This window comes from Cystoisospora suis, assembly GCF_002600585.1.
Source record: "Cystoisospora suis strain Wien I chromosome Unknown contig_256, whole genome shotgun sequence".
NCBI classification, from domain to species: domain Eukaryota; phylum Apicomplexa; class Conoidasida; order Eucoccidiorida; family Sarcocystidae; genus Cystoisospora; species Cystoisospora suis.
In genome coordinates this window covers 32,706-57,030 of record NW_027153058.1, presented here as the reverse complement: position 1 = coordinate 57,030, position 24,325 = coordinate 32,706, and the positions used below count along the sequence as shown (strand labels likewise).

Genomic DNA, 24,325 nt, shown 5'->3' with positions numbered 1-24,325 from the left:
ATTCTCAAGAGAGATGACGCGTGCATGACTATTGATGTTACTGCCACCCACCCCGACCTAGCCCACGACAACGTCTTTATTGAAGTTATACCAGTGGAGTGTTTGTTCTATCCGCATCTCTGGAAATTTAGGGATTAAAGTAAATGGTCTACGCCAATCCCCCGCACACAACGTCCCTTCGTATAGACGTGCCTGAGCTAGAAAAGCAGGGACTGCCTTATACTCTGCCCTGTGGTTCACTCGTCGACCTAGATTCGCCTTGTACTGATGCTCTGGACTGGTGCATGCTACGTCAGCACGAACCGAGTGGAGGAAAACCGCAGAAACTTTCATTCTCCTAGGCGCTCCTTTGCTTAATGCTGACAATATTTGTGTTTAGTGTAACCACATTCGAACTAACATGAGGCGGGAAACCCCCCTCTTCCTCTCAAACTCCCTTTCAAGAAAGGTCCTTCATACCGTTGGTACTCTCGAGAAAGATGTCTTGATTCATTCAGCTTGCAGGCTTCGATTTGCCGAAGAGTTTGTCAATCCAAGCCGCGATCTCCAGAAGGCTCTTTTCACCATTAGGCGCTTCCAAGAAGCTGCAGCAGGGGAACTAAGGTGTATGTACACAAGAGAAAACACACCGTTCAAGCGTCACTGGAGTAAACAGAACCATCATGTGGGTCTCCTGCTCGCTGCATAAGATAAGGGTAGCTGTGTGACGACCCAACAGGTGCAGGGGTACCTGTGGAGCATACAGGCGAAAGAAATCTTCTTTCCTTACTTGCGGGCTTTATCGGACAGATATCTTCTCCGCTAGATCAGACGACGAAAACACCCGCGCCTGAGTGTGTCGACTCTCTAGGCCGTGACATAACTACAGCCACCTCTCTTTCACTTCGTACTCGCTGGGTGCTGAGTAGCAAATGGGTCTCTTCACAAAAACAAGACACTCTCCCTCCTGTCTCCGCCCCCTCTTTTGTACGTCGTTCAAAATGAACCCTGGTTTCTCTGAGAAAGATCTTTCCACCTGCTTCGCAGACCTCGAATAGTTTCTGCTTTTCCGTAGGACTACATCTGAGATCTACTGACACCCTTCTTGACCAAGTAAGAAGCCCACATGCTTATGTGTGTACATATCATGCTTGTGTGGAGGAAGCACGGACAATATGCACGCACAAGCTACACGTATATACAGGTATCGGTAGATAGAATACATAAATAGGTAGATAGATAGATAAATATAGATATACTCAGTCGAGAGGCGCTCATTTGAACCGCACACGCCTCGCTACGACACAGTTGATGGCTGACAACGAGAGCAAGAGGGGGATGTCGTGCGTTTGTCTTTCTTGTTTGTTCTTACCACGTGAAACTCATCTTTCCACACTTTGACTCGGACACGATCAACTCCATCTTCATTACACCCTACCGGACAGACGACCCCGTCTTTGTCCAGGAGGTTGAAGTCTTCCTCACTTAGCCACCCATGCTTCGTGAAATGCTCTGGAGCTCTCCACCCGTCACGTCTTCCTTCCGAGGATGTATCTTTCTCCCCTTTCACTGGTTCAGGAGTACTACAAGCTTTAGAAGCAGGAGCAGCAGCAGCTCCTCCCCCTGGAGAGGGCTCAGAAGATTTCTTATCTATCCGCTTTAACGGATAAATCTTCTTTGCTGTCACTCCTGCTGAAGGACCGGCATTAGGAAGAGAGGCAAGAAGAGACTTGGGCTGATGGACTGGGAGCGAAGGATTCTGTTCGTACAGACCTAGATCTTTCGCTTTCCATATCTGTTTAGGAAAGGAGCAATTCCGTACTGCTTCATTAACTTGTCGACTGAAGGTTAAGGAGTCGCTTAGAAGAACCTGCGGAGTGTATTCAATCAGAAAAGAAAATACACACAAAGAAGATAGACATATAGACACTCGGAGAGGGAGTTTTTCATGGCCGCAGATGCCTGCACGGGGGGGGCGCGCAGACAGTTCTACACTTTCAGGTCTCTCTTTCCGAGGTCTCTCTTCCTCTACATCTATGATATAGAGAAGAATACAGGTTGAAGTCGAGGTGGTTGCAAACACCCACAGCAGGGAAGAAGAGATAAAACAGAGACTGCTAATTCCGTGGAGGACCGTCCTTTTTTCACCCAGTCGACGGGTCGGATAATTTCATTTATCAGGACGACGAAAGGAATGAATACAGATATCTACGGCAGTAGGATAGAAGATGATGAGACTTGAACCTTGGCGGAAGACCTGCCTGGGCGTGTGATACATCTCGTGGCGGTGTTTCTTGTACCTGCTCCGAGAAATAGGAGAGAACTATGCACGATTATCTACTTCTTCTAATCTCCCTGTTAACATCTGATGACGTGCTCAGACCCATGGACCTAGGAGAATAAATAGACACCTCGTAGCTAAGATCATAGAACAACCACGGGTAGCGTATGTAGACGACAGTGTCTGTCCCTGATAGCTCTGGAAATACGCACATGCGTCTTCACTTCACCCACAGAGAAAGGAAGGAGCTCCCCTAAGAACAGTGTCTATGTGGAGATTCCTCCCTTCTCGCTGATAGACAATATACGGTTGGGCATCCGCACAAACCCGATGTAAGAAGTCAGACAGAGAGTGCAGTCACTTTCGAGTAACAGGCACCAGATGCTGAGAAAAGATGAAACTTCCTGCTTGCCTGCATGCTACCGCAAGCAGAGGAATGGTCTTCTCGTACCTCGAGAGAGCCGACATGCACAAGGGTTGGAGGCATCTGACAAAGGAGAGCCTTATCGAAGTAAACCGGCGAAATCCATGGATTTGTCATGGTAGGTCTGCCTCCGCCACTCAGCCCCTGTTGCAGAAAGATCATGTAGATAGAAACGTTCGTGAAGAGATCCTGCTGCCGTTGTTGCCTCACAACGTTACTATGATAGACACCTGCATGTGCAGAGGAGTTCGTCTGTGCGATTCTAAGGAGAAACAGCTTCGTACGTATGTATGAATAGATAGGTATGTATGTACGTATGTGCGTATGTATATATGAGTCAGCGCAATGTCGTCCGATGGTCTTGGTGCGTCGAGGGGGAGGTAGCCGAATGCAACATACCGGAAGAGAGGGTATACGAAGTCACCCACATCTGTGAGTATATATACGTGGACATGCATGTGCGAAGCGGAGCCACTACATGACGAGAATCTCGTACCGGTTACACTTGCTCTCTCGCAAAGCGCATGCATGTATTTCCAGTGGTAGGGTCACCCATAAATGAGTTCTTCTATCGCCGACGTACAATCTACATATGTGTACATACATATTCAGGCTGTACTGAGTGAGTATCGGCCTGCCTACACAGCAGACACTACTACTTGATATAATACCCCTTCCTTACCTGCTCTGTGACGGAGATTGAAGAACCAGCTCGACTAGCTTCCATATCCTCGCTTGCTCCCCTTGACTTGAGACGAGATTCAAGGGTTAGAGTCTCATCTGCAATATCGTCAGAGTCTTCCGCATCGACCGGGGCAACGTCAAAGGTGCCGTGTACATATACGTGGGCTGCACGTCGAATGCTTGTTAAAGGCAAAACCGGTTCATTCGCTGCATTGAGCTGTAAATGATGCAAACAAACCATAGCACTAGAAGTCAGAACATTCACGCTTTTCAAGCAGAAACGCAACAGGTGTGTCTATCGCAGATTTCTGTACCAGGGTCAACTTCACTCCTCACGGTCACAATTCATGACAGCTGAGGACTTCGCAATCTCTTCTTTTCTCTGTCGCGCAAGACTCTCAGTCCCCTCTCGCAGACAGAAGAGCAAGTTGAAGTACCCGGTAAAGTAGACGCTTACGGTTGTTCCTTGTAGAGTTTCGTTGACGTGTGTGGCGAAAGAGACAAGCGACCCGGGTATCTAGAGAGCCCAGAGTATGAGAGTAGCTATCAAGCATTAGTCGTGCTGTTGCACCAGTACCTTTGGGAAAGCCTTCTAGAGTGCATGCGAAGTCACGCGATCCCTCAAGCAGAGAGACATAAAGAAAACGATAAAGACGTCGACTGATCTCTTGTGTGTGGTGCTATACCTAATTCAAGTGAATTCGTTTTTGATGGTCTTTCTGACCGCATATCGAAACCACAGGTAAATCTGCGTGGAGGGCGCATCTTTAGAAGCTTAGCTGATTGCCTTCAGTCTTCAGTGCTAAATAAGAAGAGAAGACATGAGAAGAAACCTCTCCACCTTCTCTTTAATGTCCAACAAATAATTTTCTCCTAAATACATTCAGATAGAGCGAAGGTCACATATAAAACACTTGACTTTCTTGAAAGAATACTACATGTAGAACAACCAAAGCCCGTCATACATGGATATCTAGATGCAGTGTACGTACACGACTATCTGTACAGGGTGATTTTCCATCACGGTATTATCACGAGGTGGGTGGTGGTTGCCTTTATATACATCTGAAATCCATGTCAGTTCTTGTAAAGGAGAAGCATGGCCTCCTCAGAAGGTAGACCCTAGAGAGAGAACGTACAAGGTAAGAGGGTCCTTTCATAGAGAGATCAAGCCAAGGAGATAGAAGAACCATTCCTGCAGGCCTAGGCAACGGCTTTAGAATCGCCTTCCCGTCGCCAGCCCCTCCTTGAGTTGCAGCAGCTTCACGTTCTAAAATCTTAGCCATCACAGTGACAGCGAGATTTCCTCCAGCGCTATCTCCTGTAAGAAGACGGCACAGCTGAAGAGAACCTTATGAGGAAAGAGTAGGACTAGCATGAACATCACATATATATACAGATAGCTAGCTATATTGCCGGACACGCAGGCACCTGCCTTGAAGTCCGTACTTGAAGACAAGCGAATGTCTTCTGATAATGTAGACTGACAACGAGATTGTATGGTAGGGTGCCGTGAGAAGGAGGAACGAGAAAAAGACACAGAGACTTATCGCTTGAAGGAGAAGGTATCTAAGCACCTTGGAAGAGACGGGAATCGGTGAAACACTTTCTATGAGCTCATCTTCTAAGCTGTTGGGTCCCTCTCACTGCCTCCCTTGTCTCTATCAGGAGAACAACGCGATGACATCTTGAGCATTTTCACTCTTCTATACATGTGGATCCAGTCGAGAAGCGAAGAGAGTGCATGCAATCGAAGGTCTGCACCACATTTTCCAATGAAAGAATAGCGGAACAAGCACGCACGTGCAAGGACCATTCTACTGCAAATCTTGAGGAAACGAAGGAAGGAGAAGACGCGTCCATCACACATACCAGGCCTACTGGGAACGCGACAGCTTAACAAGCGAATCTTGTGGTGGCATTAGCAGCCCAATGCTGCCTTAGCAAAGTCACCTACGGTATATATACACGAGAGTGACGTTAGGACGCTTGCGTACCGCAACCCCTCGAAGATAAAGCAGCCTAGGTAAGACTTCTGCTAACATCAGTAAAGATCTACCTTGGCCTAGTCGAGAGAGGAAAGAGAGAGAAGAAGAATAGACTACAAAACCCTGAGCCCTGCGAAGTATACCACCACAGCGTATCTCGAGCTCACATAGAAGATAGTAGACCTCTCTATGCATTGTTGGGCTAACATATCATCTGAATCGTCGAGATGTATATGTGCTGTATGTGCTAACATGTCACCTAACCGCATACCAGGCGGAGCCCTAGGAAATCTTGGAAAGAGAGACCCTTGTGAATCTTCCGGAGAAGACTGATTCCCTTCACCATACACCTTACGGTGATATAGAGGCAGGTTGAGAATAAGAGAACTTGACTTACCTAGAAGAACAATATTTTCACCTTGAGCTCCCATCTCGTTGCAAAGGTATTCATACGCTGCTAGAGACTCTTCTAGCTGTGCTGGCCAGACTGCTTCGGGAGCTAGCTTATAGTCAGGGCAATAAACTTTTGCTCCGGTTAAAACGGAGATATCTGGATGGTAGAAATCACCAACAAGGGATGAACGACGTAGAGTGTACGCACATACCGAGTAAGCATTCCACCACCCCATAGGTCAGATCTACTCTGGAGTTGACAGCGACCGAGTGCGCCGGAGTGCTCATAGAAGACAAAAAGGCTTGGCCAACTCTTCAGCTCTTTGCTAGATCACACCTGTAGGAAGAAAGAAGCTCATATGCTTCTCTCCATATATACGTAGAACTGCAGATCAGACTAGAATAGATAAGAACAGAGAGAATGTGGCATCACCTGAGTAGGGAGATAGACATGCACAGCTAGCTAGCGACTTCCTTCCTTGAAACAGACATAGCATACACCAACTCATCTACAAGTCGTAATCTAATAGACTGATGCATGCACGGATGACTGTCACAAGTCTTGGGCTCAAGCAACGTAGCCCTCGACTTATGCACACTCCAGTCCAGAAAGAGAATAGGAAAGTTCTTCTTTGACTCCCTCCTCACCATTGATAAAGAGCTTGTAGGAATCGGGAGTATTGAAAATGAAAGCCCCGCCATGTAAGAAGAAAATCCACTTCTGTTGTTTCTCTGATTCTTCATTTCCCCCTATACAACAGGAAGATGAAGAAGACGAAGCCAAGGAAGAAGATGAAGCTTGGTGTGATTCACCACAAACGGAGGGTCGTGATTCTCTCGTTTCTTTCTTTCCTCCTCCTGCGGCTTCTCCTCCTTGGTCAGCTCCATTCGCTGTCGTATTACCACCCCAGTCGGAGTGAAGTAGAGCAGCTATCTTCACAGCAGCTTCTACCCATCCCCCTCTTTGTTGAGATGGCAGATGATTGACTGAAGGTGCCCGAGGCCCTTCTGTCTTCAAGACGGTTTCTGCATGTCGTTCTTGCCTTTCAACACCCTCTCGTATAGCATCAAGAGAGGCGAACTCCTTCGTAGCACCGCCCTCGTTCTCTGGCATAGGTAAAGGAGGGCCTGCCGATGTTTGTGATCCTTCCCCTAAGACAACGGGGGGTGCAACTCTTTCACCAGTTCCTCGTTCATCATCCTGTTTAACCTGCTCCCCTGCTCCGCCTTTTGCTTGGCTAGAGACTCCTATCATATCAGGCGATGACGCCATGTCAGGGCTGCCCATCATGGCTGAAAGGGTTGAGAGAACAGCATTCCCACCCGTAGAAGCTCCTAGGCTTGTCCAGAAGCCTGCTGCTCCTCCCTTTCCTAAGAATTCCTTGTGTCTAGAAGGCCGTTGTGAATAGATGAAGACAGGGCATCTCGGTGTTTGAATCTTCGTGAAGATCTGATGCCGAAGACGGCTAGGTCGTAGAGATGCATAAAACGATCGAAGAGACACATCGGCAAGTTGTCGATCACGTATGAGTTGAGTACGTGAGCTTGGCCATCCTGTTGCTTTCGCATACGTGAAGATGCCTGGGCATACAGTACGAAGCACGAAGCGGGTTGGAACGAGCTGAGTCAACAGCCGGAATCGCGCCATCGCTTGTTGTGCTGCAGATAGCATGCAAGAGAAGAAGAGCCAAACAAGACAGAAGTTTCGAGAGAGGAAAAAAACCAAGAAAGGACGATGGAAGAAACGCTTAATGGAAGTGTAAGATTCGAAGAAGAGTGGATGCAAGGGAAGACTGCCGTTGAGAGAGCCAGAGAGGTCACAGGAGGCAGGTAGATCACAGGGTGAGAGAAAGGAGGGAGAGAGAAGAACTACACACACCAGCATAGAAAAGAAGGCAGGTTAACACCGAAACCGAGAAGCAAAGTTCACTGAGTGCAAATTCATGGTAATTAGACTAACCCGGCGACATTTTACATGCAAACAATAGAATGAACATAAGTATGGCTGTGACAGTCGAGTCGACACGTAGTGCAGCCAGCAGTGATGTAAGAGGAGGGGACACGAATGAAGGTAGAGACATATGGAGACTGGGAGAGAAAGAAAGGTACCATTGACGAAGATGCTAGAATAGTGAGGAGAAATGAAGACAGAAAGGGGACGAGCAAACGGAGAGACGTGGACAAGAACGTAGGAAAGGCAGCGGCATCAAAACAATGGAAGCAGAGAGAGTGATAACAGTTTGGGCACCGAGGAGAGAACATATCAATGTATAGACGCAAGAGGCGTCGACAGTCTCGTCCGTAGGGGAAGGAATGACGTAGAAAAAGAGAGACTTGCAGCCAGGGTATACAGGTAGCTGGCTGTCGGAGGCAGAGAGCGGACCAATTTATCGAATGACGACTGGGGAGAGAGAGACAGTATACAACGGCGGAAGAGAGGATACGGACGCCAATAAAGACCGGCGCCCGGCTGGAAACTCATGCCAGGAGTGCGATAAAGACCGACTTCCTATGTGTCGATAAATTATTGTTTCGAAGAAACGGATGGCGGAACTATTGCCTACCTTTCTTGCTGACCGGTCAGATCTGTGCTAGAGAAACCGTGGGCATGCGGAGCACGAACTACTGTCGCCGTTTTAGCATCTAGGGAAGGAAACAACTGTAGGCGAGGATTCTAGTAAGTAATAGACTTGAATCTCATAGGCAATCTAAAACAGACTTGAGAAATACCTGTGGTAGTGACGCACAGCTATGAGGGTGGTATCTTTCCGTGATCAATCACAAGAAAAAAGAGGAGACCCGTCAGCGCACATCGTACAAAGCTCAGTTTGGGAAGAAGTAGAGCCTAGCGTAGCTTTGAGAAAGAGTAGCAGCCTTTAGAGCAACTGGGAGAAAAATTTGTGATTTTGGAGGTGACAACCGTACAGGCTTCGGAATCTTCATCATCCTGTGCGGGTGGCTTGGGTCCTTCCATGGGAGGAGCCCCGAGAGGAACTCCCTCTCGCTTTGCATCTTCCCTCTCATTGTCGGCATTCTCCAGTTCATCAGTTTTCTCAACGGTTTCCTTGGATAAGACCTGGCTGGCTTGGCTTGCCTCTTCAGGTTTACTCATCGTGCGAAGCAATGAGTCGTGTCAGGGCGTGGACGCCAGGAAGGCGGTTCTCAGCGACAAGAAGCTGCAGCTGTGTCTGTTCTGTGTCGTCGTCACATGCATGCGCACGTGCACGTGCACTGCATGCAGATGCGATAGAAATCGACGTAGCTGACGATTTCACAGACAGCTTTGACGCCTCTATGCTCGTTGGGACACACAGGATTACCTCCCTACGCAAAACTCCTGAACGTAAAGCATATGGGGCCGAGAAGGCCTTGCTTTCTCTGCAGATTCACAGAGAAGCACATCGTGCTGAGGATCACTAGATGCAGCACTGCCTTTTGAATCCTCTCTAGCTCCCCCGGTACGGGATACGTAATCGCATGTGTGCCTCAGCTGCCAAGTAGCTAAACGGCCTAGAGTGCTTTCATGACATTTCTTTTGAGTCTTTGTCACAAAGCCGACTCTTACCATCCTGGACTCACGACCTGCTTCAAGGATGAGAGGGTTTCTCGTCCGTACCCCTGTCTTTCCCTTATGGAAGAGGAAGTATGTCACACCGCTAAACTAAAGTGCCTGGCACTCGCCTGCCCAGGTACCGCTGCGAACAAGCCGCTGGCACCTGACGTCCCCTTTTCTTCCTGGCGCTGGGTGCCGGAACAATTCGCCACTAAGTGGGGAGCTCAGACAAGCGGCTGTCTTTCAACGGTGCCACCGCAGCAGCGGTCCGCGCGTTCGCCAGGCGTTTCTGCGTCGCCTCCTAGCTTCACTGAACATACTAAACAAAGCTGCCGAGACACATTTGTAGTCAAAAGGTTGCTGAATGGACGGGTGAACGTTGGCCGGAAGCTGGACGACTCACAGGCCTACATGGTCGGCTGACAATGGCGCGTCTTCTCTCTCCCAGTGGAGACCGCCAGCGTACGGTCGTTGTACCTTTAAAACTCAGATGTGAAGCTGGCCAAATCCCAAAACAGAGTTAGATGAAACTGTTCGCCCTTGGCAGCCAATGTGGTTGTTTCGAACATGGTAGGTGGACTGCGACTCTTCCTGCCAGTGCATTACAAGTCGAAGCCCTCAGTGTGCCTTCACAAGCGGGCGCCAAGTCGAATAGACCGGCGTTTCGCGGCTCAAACGCGCAAGGGATCCGTGGCCTACTGGCTGACCCCTTTCGCCATGCAGGCCGGTCCCTCTGCCTCAAACGAAGTCCTGAGAAGTTGTTCCACGCTGCCAGTCTGAAAGAGTTCCCAACCCCATCCTGTTCTGTCAAGAAGTCCTGAGAAGTTGTTCTACGGTACCAGTCTGAAAGAGTTCTCAGCCCCATCCTGTTCTGTCCTATCTTCCTCTGCTGCTCTTTAGCCCGGTGACAGGTGGATGGCCGTATCACACCTGGGGGGGCATCAGCGAAGTCAGCAGGAAGGTGTTTGCGGGAAAAACTGAGCCGCCTTATATTGACAGCCTGTCATTCCGTGTTCTACCGACCCGCGTCACTCTGTCTTTATCTGTCCGTTCAGTCTGTACATGCAAAAGGAGGAAAGAGCTACCCTGACAAGGGCGTATCTCCTGATATGAGCAACCAAAGCACCCACGTCTCTACCGTGGACACGAAGTGGGACAGAGGCGGGCACAGAGATGTTTGATCTGAGAAAACACGGTTGAAGCTGTTCATTTGCAACTAAGCTACATAGTTTTCAAATTCTTAGCCTCTCACTAGGAAACAAGTTGGCGCATCCGCCACAATAGCGTCGATGCCACCCAACAACACACAGACATGGAGAACGCCAGCCCGCTGTAGTCGGGTCGCTAGCTCGAAACCTGGATCCGCTCGATTCCCTGTCACAACAACCAAGTGAAGTTTGTGAGACATACCACTCCTAATCCACGGAGCCACACTCTGAGATTTTTGGGAGTACTGCGCCTCTCCTGCCCCGTCGCAGTGCGACAATGGGTTCTGAGATGCGCTACTCCCTACGACTGCATTCCTGGCAACAGTAGCTGCACTCCCTTTAACATCTCCGCTTATCTCACCGGGCGAGTGGCTAGATGAATCGATACTTGACACTGTGGAGGCTGTGGAAGAGGCCGAGGCGGACGACGGTAATAATAGCTGTCTTCCAGAACTGAGTAGTCGAGAAGAAAAAGGGGTAGAAACACCGGAAATCCCCCCTCCCCCTCTAGAGCTTGAGCTAGATAGAGATGGAGCAGCGTGGAGAGACCGTTCTGAAAATCCTTTCTCTAGACTTTCACCACTACTCTCGTTTTCGTGGGTTATTATACAACTTGATTCCGGGAAGCTATCTGGAAAATAGGCTGCCGTAGAGGCTGCAGCTTTTGCAGCTGCTGAGAGAACAGATGTTAGAATGGCTGATGAGGTATCTGAAGCAACGTTCTTTGACCCGTCAAAGTGTACTGTAGCGAAAGCATCCGGTGTACGTACATCTAACACAGTCGAAGACTCGCGATGTTCAAGCAGATCATCAACAGTGAGGAGAGGTGGAGACGAGTCCCCTCGTGCTAGCATATTCGAAAGTACACCAGCCTGCGGGGGGGGGCGTGTGCTTCTTGATGTAGACAGTGCCTGTCCTTCTGTCATGAAAACAAAAGAAGAATACAAATTTGATCCAGTAGTTTCCCACCATCGATCAGCTTCTTCGTCCTCGTCCATAAGAGCCTGGAGGGGATCGGAACTGCAAAAGGACACGGAAAGAAACAGGGACACCATACTACTAAGAACGATACAAAACCCGTCGGTGTATGAACACATGACCTTCCAGAGTAAACATGGAGACCGTATCTCGCAATAGAACGCATAGCGAAGTCGAGACGGACCACCTTTCTGCAAATCGCTATTACTTCAGTTTTCACCCGAGGGGGTGAAAAAAGCTACGTTCTTCAGCACAAGTCAAGACGAGAAACACCGCCTATGAATCTTTGGATGCCTACATAGCCATAAGCTTCTCATGTGTCTGTCAGCCGTGAGATTCCTCTTTTCTATGTACGGCTAGTGGAAAGAAAACTGCGATCATGGACTCGCGTAGAAATTATATCGTAGACGTGAACCGTGTCAGAAACAGCCGACTTCCTCAGCTACGATGGCGAGTCAGCATCAGCACAGAGACAGAACGATGTTTCCCGAGTGTACAACCTCCCGCCAATCGAAGCATGGACACTCCATATCAATAGTGTCCTCCCTCTTTTTCTCACTGAATAGTCTCTCGTCGTTATTCTCTTCTTCCGTTTCTCCTCGCCCTCTTACAGTGCTTATGAGGAAGAGAGAAAGAATAAGCAACACGACTTGCTGCTTGTCTGGTAATGACTTACATTCTTCTTTCTTCTTCTTCCGTTCCATCGCTGTGGTCTTCCTGAAAAAGAGGTCGATTTGCTTTTCTCGGAGGTCCCATGAGCATGAGAGCAGGACCTTGCATCATGGACGCCATGAAAGATTTACCTTTCTTCTTCTTCTTTTTATCTTCTTTATCTTGACTACCTCTTGTTCGTGTTCCTTTCTCTTGTTCTTGACTCGATTTACCGCGTTGAGGTCGTTGAAGCAGTGAAGGTGGTAAAGAAGAGTCAGGACGAGAAGGTTCATCATCTCCATCATCATCTCCTATATAGAAGTTCTTCGTCGTGTGTCCTTCTCCCTCTTCGAGACTCTCTCGATCATGATCGTCATCTTCTTCTTCATCATCTTCTGCGCTACCTAGATCGTTATGACGATGCGTTTCTTTCTTCGCCATACGAGGTCCTTTCTTGTTCTCTTCTCCCTTGTCCCCACTCTCAGTTTCTACTTCTATCTTTTCTTCTCCTTGTCTCTTTTCTTCACTTGTTTTGCTTGCCAACTGATGATGACCTGAGCTATTTGAGAGCCCTGTCCCTCCACGACTTCTATCGCTATCGTGATAATGAGATAGCTTTCTAGCCACGAAGGGAATAGACACAGACACAGGAGTAGCGTCTTGAAGCGCCACAGCTGCAGCACAAAGAGAGGGAATGTGAAGAAAAGCCGTTGCAGCCCGAAGTAAGGCTAATGCACTACTTTCCTCGTCGGGTGCTAACTGGAGAAGAGGACAACGAAGATGATGAAGAAGTGATACCGCGACAAAGAGCGTAAATGAAGGAGGTTGAAAAAGCAGAGAATCCCATAGAAGATATAACTGCTGGAGTTCTAGTGCATGAGAAAACAGAGTTAGGATCCATGAGAGAGCATACATATCTGGATGAAGGCCTGAGAAGAACAAACACGTCACACACGTGACAATGAAAAATGAAAATCGACACATCTATCGCTCTGTTTCAAGATGCAGAGACATAGACACATATACATATATCTATATGAGTATATATATATGTGTATCATCCTAGTCTATGAGAAAGGCGCGTTCAGGTCAGCAAAGGATCGCTGCATCTCCTAGCTCGCAAGCTTCGGAGAAGCCTTCTCTTCATTGATGAAGAGTCTGATACTCGAGTACTTGAAGACATGTGACTGCTGAACTAATCTATACAAGAATGTGACTTCTCTCTTTGGCTGAGGTGAACTCTTCCTTCTATTCCAGCAGATCAGGAAGTACTGCCGTGGTCCTCCATCCTGACTGGCTTTCTTTGGTCCAACAGCTCGATGCAGACAGCACGACTAGAAGGTATACAAAGCTGACTCATCACAACGCGAGAAAAGACCGAAGAAGTTCAACCCTTCCTGCTGCCGTTCTTTTTCACTCCCCCTGACCAATTCTCCTCAACCAGGGGAAGAATGTCCTCTCGGTGATCTTCGGCTTGAGCAGAGGAAAACTTGCGACAGTCTGATTTCTTCTATCAAGTTGGGCTGTATGTGGTTTAATATTGAGAGAGCGTATGATTCGCTCTCACCTCTCACTCACCGATTCGCTTAAGATGTATAGCTAGAAGGGGATCTACAAAATGGAGAAGCTGCGAAAAGCATGCGAGCTGCTCGTGAATAGCCGTCACATTGTCAGGACCAAAGAGCTGATGATGGCCCCGCTGGACAAGGACTTGATGTAAACAGGCAAGAGCAACCTGAGGATGATCGACATAAAGCAGTTGAAAAGGTGCTGCAATGGCATCAAGGCCGCGTACAGAAGCAAAGATAGACGACGAACTGGTTTCAGGTGTAGAGACAGATGGAGAAACACCACCATTTAGAGATGAAGTTAAAACAGTTGAATGAGCTTGAGCCAGTAATGCTTGAAGGAGACGACGTAGCTGACGGCGACCGAAACGACTTCCAAGAAGATCATGATACTGCGAAGAAAGACAGCCGAAAAGATCGGTAGCAATTCTGTCACTTAGTCCATCTGTACATCGTATAAGGAGAGGGGACTAGGAAAAACATTGCATGAAGAGAAGGAGTACGACCGATAGATAAGCGAAAGGAAGACCGTCACTATAGAAAGCGTAGTAAGAAGTCACTTGCACAACGTGTGAAAATAGAGAGAGATAAATCACGTGTCGCCTCGCAGCCTTTACCTTGGAATACCTCCATCAGCTGATAGGTAGCAGCAGACGGCATCTTTCACTGGTCCTCGTGCTTGCATGCACACGTGGGGAAGGGGTGGAATGAGTACCTACCATCCCAAGTTAGCTGTGAGATAGGGGATACATGACTCACGCAGAAGGAATGTTATACATTTGTATAGCTTCATGACTGATAACTACAACCTGTCGCACCACCCCAGAGAACCATCAGACGACGCGAACAAAACACGTAGTGAAAAACACAATAGAAGAGAGAGAAAAGAGATGATGCGTCTACAGAAGGATGATGGTGGTTCTACTGCAGCATGCATAAGAAAGCTCAATGGACAGTTGATATGCCCTCAGAATTTCGGTCCCTTCCCCACCTAGGAGCAGTCACGCAAGGAAGTTAGAGACATCAATCGGCAACTCTTCAGCTCGACTATACAGAGTGAATGCATCAAGGCACATTGTATCCTACCTATCTACTTAGGTACATATATATGTGCATATGTATCAAAATCTAGAGAGGTGTGCTGTGAATACCCAGAGAGAAGGGATGTACTGGGGGTAGACATACCTCATGACACTGGCTGAACTCATTTATACGCAGTTGTTGTGCCTCTCGAATGAAGAGACTCTCAATGACTAACTGATCAAAGAGAAAAGGCCCTGCTACGACCTCTGCTGTGAAATTCACTCCTAGCAATGTAGCCCAGATCTACAAAGGAAGAAAACACACAGTCAATGGTGGTTTCTTATCCATCCCGAAAAGCCCCCTGAGGTGATGTATTCACAGCACAGACGGGAAGAAAGGAATGAAGAGGAATAGAGTGAAGTTACTGCTCCAGATGTATCTCCCCTGTATACGGGAGGCTGCAGTGTGAAGACAAGATACATTATCATCTCATTCTGACTGGCTGCTTCACTACACATAGGAACCCAGATTGTGATGAAAATCACACAAAACGCCTGTTATCTTCGAGAGGAAAACGAGCTCCCGTCAATTGAGCTGAAAAAGAAGCAAAGGAACCGGCCATTGTATAACGATTGCTTGCTAGTTATATACATCACCATTCATATCTTGGCACTCATATCTCAGTGTTTTTGACATAAGGGCAAAGGAACTTCGCAGGTGTCCTTCCCTTGTGAAGACGTGAAAAGCAGGCACAGAGGGCCTCTCCCCTCCTTCGTAACGAGAGGAGACGTCATCCATCGAGGGTATCGTGTGCCCCACCCCCGCCCAGCAAAGCATATTGTCCGTACATACTCCGTAGGCCAGGAAGTTGTGTACACCCCTTCTCCTCACTTAGCAGCAATCGGTTTGAGCTGCTCGCCTAAGCCCCCCAAGAATCTGAAGGACACGAAAGCTACGCTACCTGAGGACGAAGCAGAGGAGGAATGTCGACGCTAGCTTCCTCCGTCAGACGACTGCGGCTCTTCGGGAGTTGCGCAAGAAGAGAACGGAAAAGTCGCACCCTGGAAAAGGAAAAGATACACGCACGGTGAAAACTTGATGATGAGGGACAGGCTCCAGATGAATCACATGCCAGCAACGACACACACGCAACAAACACAAGGACTTCATACAGGGAAGAGATAGGTATGTTCATACAAAGTGTCGTCGTCGTGCTGTGTCTATACGTATGTCCGGTCAGATGGAGACAAAGAGTGAATGAGTAGAGTCGATGAGAAGCAAGCACAAAAGAGATGTAGACAAGACAGGCCCGCCCGCTAATATATTGACTCCCCCTCGGGATGGTGTCTCGTCGTTTTCCTCGATTCCTCTTTGCTTTCTAAGAAACTTCTGCTCTCTTTGACAGGGGGCATGACTGCATGCACTACCAACAAGGGAACGAAGCCGACCACGACGACGAAGAGACTTGCCTGAGCCTCTGATAGAGAAAGTGGAACTGCCGCGTGTACAGACACCGGGGACGAACCTGCAAGCAGAAAAAGATCAAACGAAGAAAAAGAACCAACAAGAAGCGAAGGACTAACAAGCGCATGGAAGCAGCGTGCTTACCACTGTGCATGAGTTTTCTTGTTAGAGACCTCGCCAAAAAAGACCTGTCAGCAGTTTATGTACGTGCACGCATGCGCCGCTATACAAAGACAACTACCCATCGCTTGCGAAATGTCGATCAGCATCGTCGATGATGAGAGCTTCCACACCGTCTCTATCGCATCTCTCGATTCACTTCTAGTGGAGAGTGCCGGCCAGTGCCGGCCTCCTCTATGTAAGGAGTGTGTGACTCGACGGCTTTTTTAAATTCAGACTGTCTGTGTGTGAGAGAGAGATCGTGAGCAAGTCGAGAAGGTTCATTCATCCTGAGATACACATTCATTCTCAACTACACCTCTCTCCGTCTGAGGAGACATCGAAGGAAGTAACAGAAAAACAATGGCCGAAACGTATAGAGCTGCTGTGTCTACATACAGAAGACCAGACTGAATATGTGACACTGAGCTCCTGTTCTTGAATACTCGCCTCAAAATGCTCCTATGAAGACTTGCCTCATGCATTTGAGATATAGGAAACCGATCTGCTTCTTGAATCGCTGTCACTGTATCTTCAATAGACACACCTGCAGACGCAAACCCGTAGACACCCATACACAGGCATGGGTCATTTTTGTGTATTGAGCCTTTGTACCGCAGAGTGGGTCTCCGGGACACATGCCAGCATGAAGAAAACAGCTTCGTCTTGTAGGACTGAGCTAACTGCGTCTCCTGGCCCTACTGGCTTGCTGTGAAGAGGACTGGCGAATAGAGTGACAAGAGATGTGTATGTTTAGAGAAACAAACAAAACACATACAAGGAAGCAAAGATGTCCTGACTACGCTCCTCTCTCAATGTGAAACCCATTTCAAAGTTTTCTTTTTTCTGTCTACACACCCCGGCTGAGGAGGTACACTTCCGATTAGAACAAACATTCACTCCCATGAACGGGGGGGTGTACATACAGAAGCATTTTTTTGACGTCTTGCCTTCAATGCACCAGCCGAGGTGAATGTAAGATGGGATTACGTCTAGAAAGAAAGACGACGTCATCACCATAACCATGTAAATGTTTCGCGCCTTTAAGAATAGACCGGAGTAGAGTCTTTTCGAGATAGCAAACAGTGACCAGCTAGCCAGCTGACTGACCTCGTGTGCGTGCATCGCCCTCTATCCAAGGAGAATCAACATCTCTCCAGCTTCTTCCCTTTCCGAATCCTGTAGCAAAGAAGCTACACTCTGACACGACTCCGATCCCCTTTAGAATTCTTCCTTGAAGTTCTTCTTCTTCTTTTCTCGTTGAGCCTTCTATCAGATCTCGATCCTGCGAGCCATTCATTCCCTCAGGGACCGACGGCGGTGAACCTCCGAAAGAATCTCGACCTTTCTCTTTCAATGATAGTTCTACAGCACGCTGACAACCGGGGGGAATACGCAGAGGTGATGCAGGTCGGTCATAAACTTCATTTCGATTTCCAAGAGAGGAAAGGGAAGGAGACGTTTCTCTATTTTGCCTATAAGAAGAATCGGATGACGAGAGATCTGGACCTTCTCTGGATCGTCGATCTCTTTCCTTAGGCGAGTACGGAGAATGAGACCTCTCCTCTCTTAAACCCTCGCAAGACCTTCCGTGAGTGTTCTTCTTTATAGGATGTTGATGTGCACAAGACTCAAGGATTTGACAGCCACGTGCTTGTAACTTCTGACAGGTACATACTGCTGTCGGAGATGACTCTGAAGGGTCAGAATCAGTAGTACATCTATGAGCATCAGTAATGCTGTGCAATTGTCTCAAATCAAGTAAAGGAGAAAGCAACGGAACTCTTTCTAGATCCTCAGGCTGCTGCTGGGATAGCTCGGGTGTGTGTACACCTGAAACAATCGGACGACCCGCACCACCACCACCACTATTAGCGCCCCCCTTTCGAGCCTCAGTATTCAGAGAAGCACTTGTACTCCTCGAAGGCCTTTCACGTGACTGTGAGCCACGGGCTATTGAATCGACATGAACAAGCCCTCCTTCGTGTGTTGACGAGCTTAATGCTGAAATCTCTCTTTGACAAAGTGAAGAAGGACTGCTGGATGCAGATCTCAGGAGACAACAAAGAGGAAGACGAAGAATAGGAGGGACCGGTCGGAAGGCTCCTCGTTCTGCAAGAGCTGCATGTACATCTCCCCCCTTCAACTGCCACCAGAAGAAAACTTCATCAAGAGGAACGTTGTGATAACGAAAGAGAAAGTCTTTGAAGTTGAGGGAGGAGGCTGATGCAGAAGCACCTGCGGGAAAAGGAATGGAGCTAGACAGAAAGACAGTAAAATCTTACAGCCGGATCCTGATAGATAGATGTATAGTCTGAAGGCAGACAGCTAGATAGATAATTTAAAGATAAAGAAATTGATAGGTAGTTTAAAGATGGATGGATAGATAGATAGATAGGCTGAAGATAAGTAAATAGATAGACAGCTAAATAGGTAGTCTAAAGATAGATAGACAGACAGTTTGAAGACAGATAGATAGATAGAAATCGACACGTCCGAACAGTAGAAGGAAGGTGAAGAAAACAGCGATGTCGAAGAATGCTATATAGCACGAGGAGCGTTGCTCGTCCGGCGGGGAGCATGTTAGCGTGCTATAGTGGCTCTGTAGGAATGTCCAGAAAACGCTCCATATCGATGACTAGGTACATTATCGTGTAGCTGTAGGCAAGATCTTTGAGGAACTTCCAGAGAAAACTTGCATCGTTGCGAGTAGAGATGATGGATCTCTATGTACACAAACGGCGAAGTGACTGAAACTGAATCTGCGGCTAAAGAAATTGAAAAAGAGAAAGCACTCCGTCTCAGTGCAGAAGACTTTCATGATAATCTCTTAAGAACAATCAACAGGCCGAAAGGCACGGGGCGAGCGAACCCCGTGTACAGACACCATCCGGTTCGCACTCATGCCTCCACTCAATCATTCATTTTCACATCGAACGTACCAGTCGTCTTCTTTCCTTGTAGAGTGTCAGCGTCAGCTTCTAATTCAAGTAGAATCTTCGCCGCCTGGGCAGCTGATCGAGGGCACCAAAGCATGTCTCCTCCCTCTAGGCACGCACCCACTCCGCTTTCCTTAGGAAACTTCTGGTTATGTTGTCTTTCTTCTCTTTGTTCCTCTTCTTTCTCATCTCTCAAACCAACAGGAGATCCCTCTGATAGAGAAGGTCCTACCCGCTTTCTTTCTTCACGTTTGGGTAGTAAAATGTCTGAAGCACAAGCCGACGGATCACCCCGAGTTCGTAGAGGTGAGAGGGCTACGGAACGATTCTCTACCTTCTCGTTGGCATCATAGAACCAAGCAAGTCCTCGGGCTTCAGCTGGGGAAGGCCGTGTCTCCGGGTTAACGCATAGGCAACGTTCAAGGAAAATCAAAAGAGGATGAGATAAGCCTCGACTATGAGGATGCCCTACCCGTGACGGAGGGTGGATCTCTCCTCTAGGAAGTTTAGGCAGACCAGACGATTGTAGGAGATACGAAGAAAAACGAGAAGGAAGTGAAGAGGAAGATGAAGCGTTAGAACTTGAAGGACAACTTCCTACTTCCGACGAAGATAAAGAAGTCCTACACGACGACGAAGAGGAAGATGATGAGGCCGAGAGTATCTCAGCATTCTTAACGTTTTCTTCTTCTGCATGCCGCCTCGTTTCGATAGAACGACGAACATTTGTATCATCTGAGGAAACCACAGGCCTCGATGAAGAATGACTTTGAGAGTCACCATGAACAGTCTGACAAGAATCGATGCTGGCCAGAGGAGGGTTACCAAATGATTTAGCTAAACCCTTGACGGAAGAATGAGCTCTAGGGCATCGAGACGCAGAAAACCATGATACATGAAATGATAGAATAGCCCACAATAGAGCGTCCTCGAGATATTCTAGAGATGTCTGAACTGGTTCCAGTTGATTCGTCTTTATAGAACCTTCAGATGATCCAGCATCGAGAGCGCTTCGATGCTGACTTGAACAGACCAAATCGTATTCTCCACCTCCGTTTCGTGGATCCTGTGTGTGCCGTGTCTGAAGACCTGGATCTGAGGTAAGAAGAGCGAGAAGAGCTTCGTAAGCTGCTGGCTCAACGAAACAACATGTCGATTTAATCAGAAACTTCATTTGTTTTAAGAGAAGTGTTTTCTTTTGTCGAAGACGTCTCTCAAGTCCCCGTCCAATACAAGTGAAGTTGATCGGAATTCTTCTTGAGGACTGCCTCGAATCTACAGCCCCTTTTTCTCCAACTCGCACTACCGCCGTTTCATTATGAGCTTCGTACGCCCAGTGTATATATAGCAGCATTAAGGCAAGACGTTCAACCTCTCGAAGTGTACGCAGTGCATGGGTTCTTGGGAGGACTTTCGCTTCTCTTCCCCCTATACCCTCCGCTCTCTCTGGGTGAAAAGAGAAACCAGGCAAAAGAAAACCTTCAGATACATTGCGATCTGATTCTCCTTTCGTAAACATTCCTTCACATCCTCTCCAGTCATCCCAAACACAGTTTTCTGCTTCTAAAAGAACAGAAAGAGCACTGTTTCTTTCCTTCACTTCTTCATCACGGAGAAGACTGTTATTCTCTTCACTTTTCAAAGAGAGAGGATCTCCTCCCCCTTGTTTACATTCCTCACTAGGAGACGTCACATAAGAGGAATTGCGATCTTGTCCCCTAAGCATCTCCGAAGCTCCGGTAGCGGTACTGCAACATTCTAAGTCATTGAGAAGAAGATATCTTTTTCTACCTTCTTCTTGATCTTTCAGATCTCTTCCAGAGAAAACATTGTCTCGTCCTGATCTTCTTCCTTCGTCTCTTTCCTCTATTCCATGAAGTGCTAACGTTTCCTTGTTAATTTCTTGTGTAGCACTTGATTGCTTATCCGAATCGATCAGCCTCCTGGTCCACCTTTCACTCAGGTCATCTTCATAACCACGTGATGCTGCTGTTAGTGATGTATGAAGTTCCCTGGGAGAGATACGACAGGGTCCTTGGATAGCGTATAAGAGTATAGCACCTAGAGCCCATGTATCATGTTTACTGCAGGGAGACGAGACAGATAAGATATCAGGACCAACAAGGCCTTGCTGTGGAGTTAGAAATGGAGGAGACGGATACAGGCTTGTATACGGAGATAGGAAGCCTTGATTAGTGAGATGTGAGAGGCCCCACTCCGCTAGTCGAACATGACCTGAGGCATCAAAGAGAACTGTAGAAGGACATAGACGTAAATGAACTAAGCCATTTTCATTCAAGAAGATCAAGGCAGAAAGAATCTCCCGAGCGACACGTCTTAAAAATGACTCGGGGAGAAGAAGCGAAAGAGAGGCAGAGGGTTGCGTGACAGGCGGTGTTGAGATCCTAGAGGAGATAGATGCAGTTGTCGGAGGAGAAGATCGGGATGGAGGTATACTAGAGACGTGAGGAACTGATGGGATGATATGAGAAAGAGAAGAAGAAGAGGAAGCAGAAGAGAACTGAAGATGAGGAGATGCCCTAGAAAGGTTCGGAGTAGACACCGGCGGTCCTGTGGAAGCGGTAGAAGGAGAAGAAGAACGACAGGAATTTGAGGAAGAGGTGGAAGACAACCCACCTGCTTCTGAAGATACAGGAGCGCAAGAGGATGTAGAAGAAAAAAAAGAATGCCTGTGAAACCTCTGTGATGATGTACCTGCTTGATGAAGACCTTCTGCTGTACCTCTCGTCGAGAGATTCTCTTGACACCTGAGATGTTCATTGTCGGCTCTTGTGTCGAAGGAAGGATCTACTTGGTCCAGGGTTGGTCCTGAAAGGAGATGATGCCGGGATAAGGTCTGCTGCGATTCTCTCTGATGAACAATATCTGCTAGAGATAAACTCCAGTGCTCGGCTACAACAAAGAATCTGTCGGCCTTGCGAAGAATATGAGTATAAGCACATAAGTGAGGATGCCTTAGTCTTTTGAGCTCTTGAAATCTAGAGACAACTTGACGATACGCGGGCTCCTCTTCTCGCGTCTCTTCTAAAGATGGAGAAGACGACTCATCGGATGAACGATTGGACGTGAGAGGAGGAGATGTCTTCTCGTCCAAGCTATCATGTTCTTCTTCGTCTCTCTTCTGTATGAGGTCTGAACTCCCGTCGACCTTGTGGTCTGAAGAAGAACTTTTGTCTGGCTGGTTTCTTTCTATTCCATTGGGGAGAAAGAGGAGGTCATTTGGCTCTGTTTCCTTGTCTTCAATCTCTGTATTGCTGCTCGTAGGCGCTTCTGATGAACTGGAGATGATAAGTCTCTTCGACGTCTCAGACGGACTGATGTGATGATCGCCTGAAGACCCTTTACAACTTCTTTCACATGTGTGTGTAGGTGGGTCGACAGGCGGTGACGGAAGATACCGAGAGAGGCCATCGATCCATGGCTTTACAGAACTCTCTCCAGATGAATGAAAAGCACTGTAGATCCGAGGAGAAGATTCAGAGACGGAGAATGTCTGGAAACCAAGAAGAAATTGAGACTGAGGTGGAACGTACTGATCTTCAACAGGACAGAAAGAAGTGAATTCATGTTGGCGCGTCATGTCTATGGCATGAGGATGGTGATGATGATTGACAGGTAATTTTTCACCAAGCCCCATCTTTCTTCTTCTTCTCTTCAGAGAAGTGGTATCTTGAACACGATGGCAAGGTATGTTCCCCCCTACGAGAAATAGCTACATTGAACATAATGATGCAGGCTCCCCATCAATCCCATGCCCAGATGGCACTTTCTCCAACAAAAGATGTCTCCAAGACTTTGTGTCGGTCTAGACATCCATATTAGAGTATGAACCACGTATCGTACACGAGACCCACCCGATGAGATGTCTCCATAACGTTCGACGAGGACAGCCAGAAGGAGAAAAGGAAAGTCGGACCCTGATGGCTGGGCTTCTCTAGGTGAGAACGCCCACCCCCTCTCAGAGGTGACGAGTTGTCCGTAGCAGCCCTAGACGAAGGTACAATGCTGCGTTAAAGGCGAGTAGAGATCCGCAGAAAACAAGAAGTCGCTGAATTAAAGTGGGAGAGAAAGCACCGATCGAGGGGAACGGCTTTATGGGCTCTCCTACACTCCTCGCCCCATGTGGAGAAGACGTGCAATTCTATTCCCGGCCCCTAGGACCAGACTTTTCTAAGGCAACAAAGACAAGCGACTCATTCCGTGTACAGTTACCGGTCACACCAGACGACTGAGGTCCACGGCGCTGACAGCGATTGTTCCCTAACTGCATGATGATGGGCCAGTGACAAGCTAAGCATGGCAGTACAAAAAAGTGAAATCAAACACGTCCGCCTACGCAGGATAGTTTACAGTCTTGTGTTGTTAGCCGTTTTTGGCTGTACGACACCCGAGAGCTGCTGTAGAGCGCCTGCGTCTGTGAGCGGCCGGCCACTTCGGGTGTCGTTTCACGAGTTTGTTTAGCGGTCCGTGAAAACCCAGGGTCACCGACAAAGCGCCCATTTGCCAGAAAAAACAAGGGGAATCCGGATGTGCTCTTACGGTGAACTGGTGTTTCAAACTTTGACGGGACAGTCGCTTGAGGTCCGCATCTCGGTCTCAAGCCGCACGTGTCTCAGGGGAGACACGATACAAAAAAACGGGAACCCCAAAAACCGAAAAGTCACCCAGCCCCCCGTTTTATGGCAAACAGACCGTGAGAAATTCGGACGCAAGAAAGAGAATGAAACAGGCGGTTCATCAACGAGAAAGGCGTAGACAACGAACCTACAGTGACAATCGGCTGGAAATATCGGAAGTACGCGCTTTGCGTGTGATGGACTGCATGTGATGTCACGTTTCTCCCTTCCGATATAAACCTTATTGCACGGTACTCCAGCCAGCGCTCTGCCTGTGAGTACCCCGATACCCAGCATCTTCCGAAGCTCAAACAGACTACGGAGGCGACATGGGAGGTGCGGATTCTTCAAGGGAAGTTCATCTGGACTCCTGAAGAAGCGCTCGACTAACTCGGG

General features: G+C 48.0%; 2 protein-coding genes across 2 annotated transcripts; both read right to left on the bottom strand.

The window, feature by feature from the left end:
* Positions 1-50: 50 nt before the first annotated feature.
* On the bottom strand, positions 51-8,861 carry CSUI_000645 (alpha beta hydrolase fold domain-containing protein; the record flags this gene model as incomplete). The annotated part of the gene is made up of 8 exons (XM_068060877.1): positions 51-598; positions 1,352-1,849; positions 2,712-2,828; positions 3,367-3,585; positions 4,508-4,689; positions 5,754-5,906; positions 6,398-7,408; positions 8,675-8,861. 8 exons carry the CDS (start codon positions 8,859-8,861, stop codon positions 494-496), a joined length of 2,472 nt encoding a protein of 823 aa, XP_067927151.1. The 3' UTR covers positions 51-493.
* Positions 8,862-10,372: 1,511 nt separating this feature from the next.
* Positions 10,373-24,049, bottom strand: CSUI_000644 (tbc domain-containing kinase (incomplete catalytic triad)). Its single transcript, XM_068060876.1, has 9 exons — positions 19,296-24,049; positions 17,464-18,591; positions 16,830-16,900; positions 16,200-16,255; positions 15,692-15,791; positions 14,893-15,033; positions 13,718-14,099; positions 12,165-13,068; positions 10,373-11,530 (listed from the first exon to the last, which is right to left on the bottom strand). The coding sequence occupies exons 1-9, from the start codon at positions 22,948-22,950 to the stop codon at positions 10,543-10,545; spliced, it is 7,425 nt and encodes a 2,474-aa protein (XP_067927150.1). The 5' UTR covers positions 22,951-24,049; the 3' UTR covers positions 10,373-10,542.
* Positions 24,050-24,325: the final 276 nt, after the last annotated feature.

What these genes read in the sequence shown, in the direction of transcription:
- CSUI_000644 (XM_068060876.1), bottom strand. Translation starts at nt 22,950, where the DNA reads ATGGGGCTTGGTGAAAAATTACCTGTCAATCATCATCACCATCCTCAT. An exon ending in TTTCTCTATCAGAGGCTCAG is followed by an intron (nt 15,792 to 16,199) that starts GCAAGTCTCTTC and finishes TTCCTTTTCCAG; the next exon opens with GGTGCGACTTTTCCGTTCTC. An exon ending in TATACATCTTAAGCGAATCG is followed by an intron (nt 13,069 to 13,717) that starts GTGAGTGAGAGG and finishes TGTTCTTCTCAG; the next exon opens with GCCTTCATCCAGATATGTAT.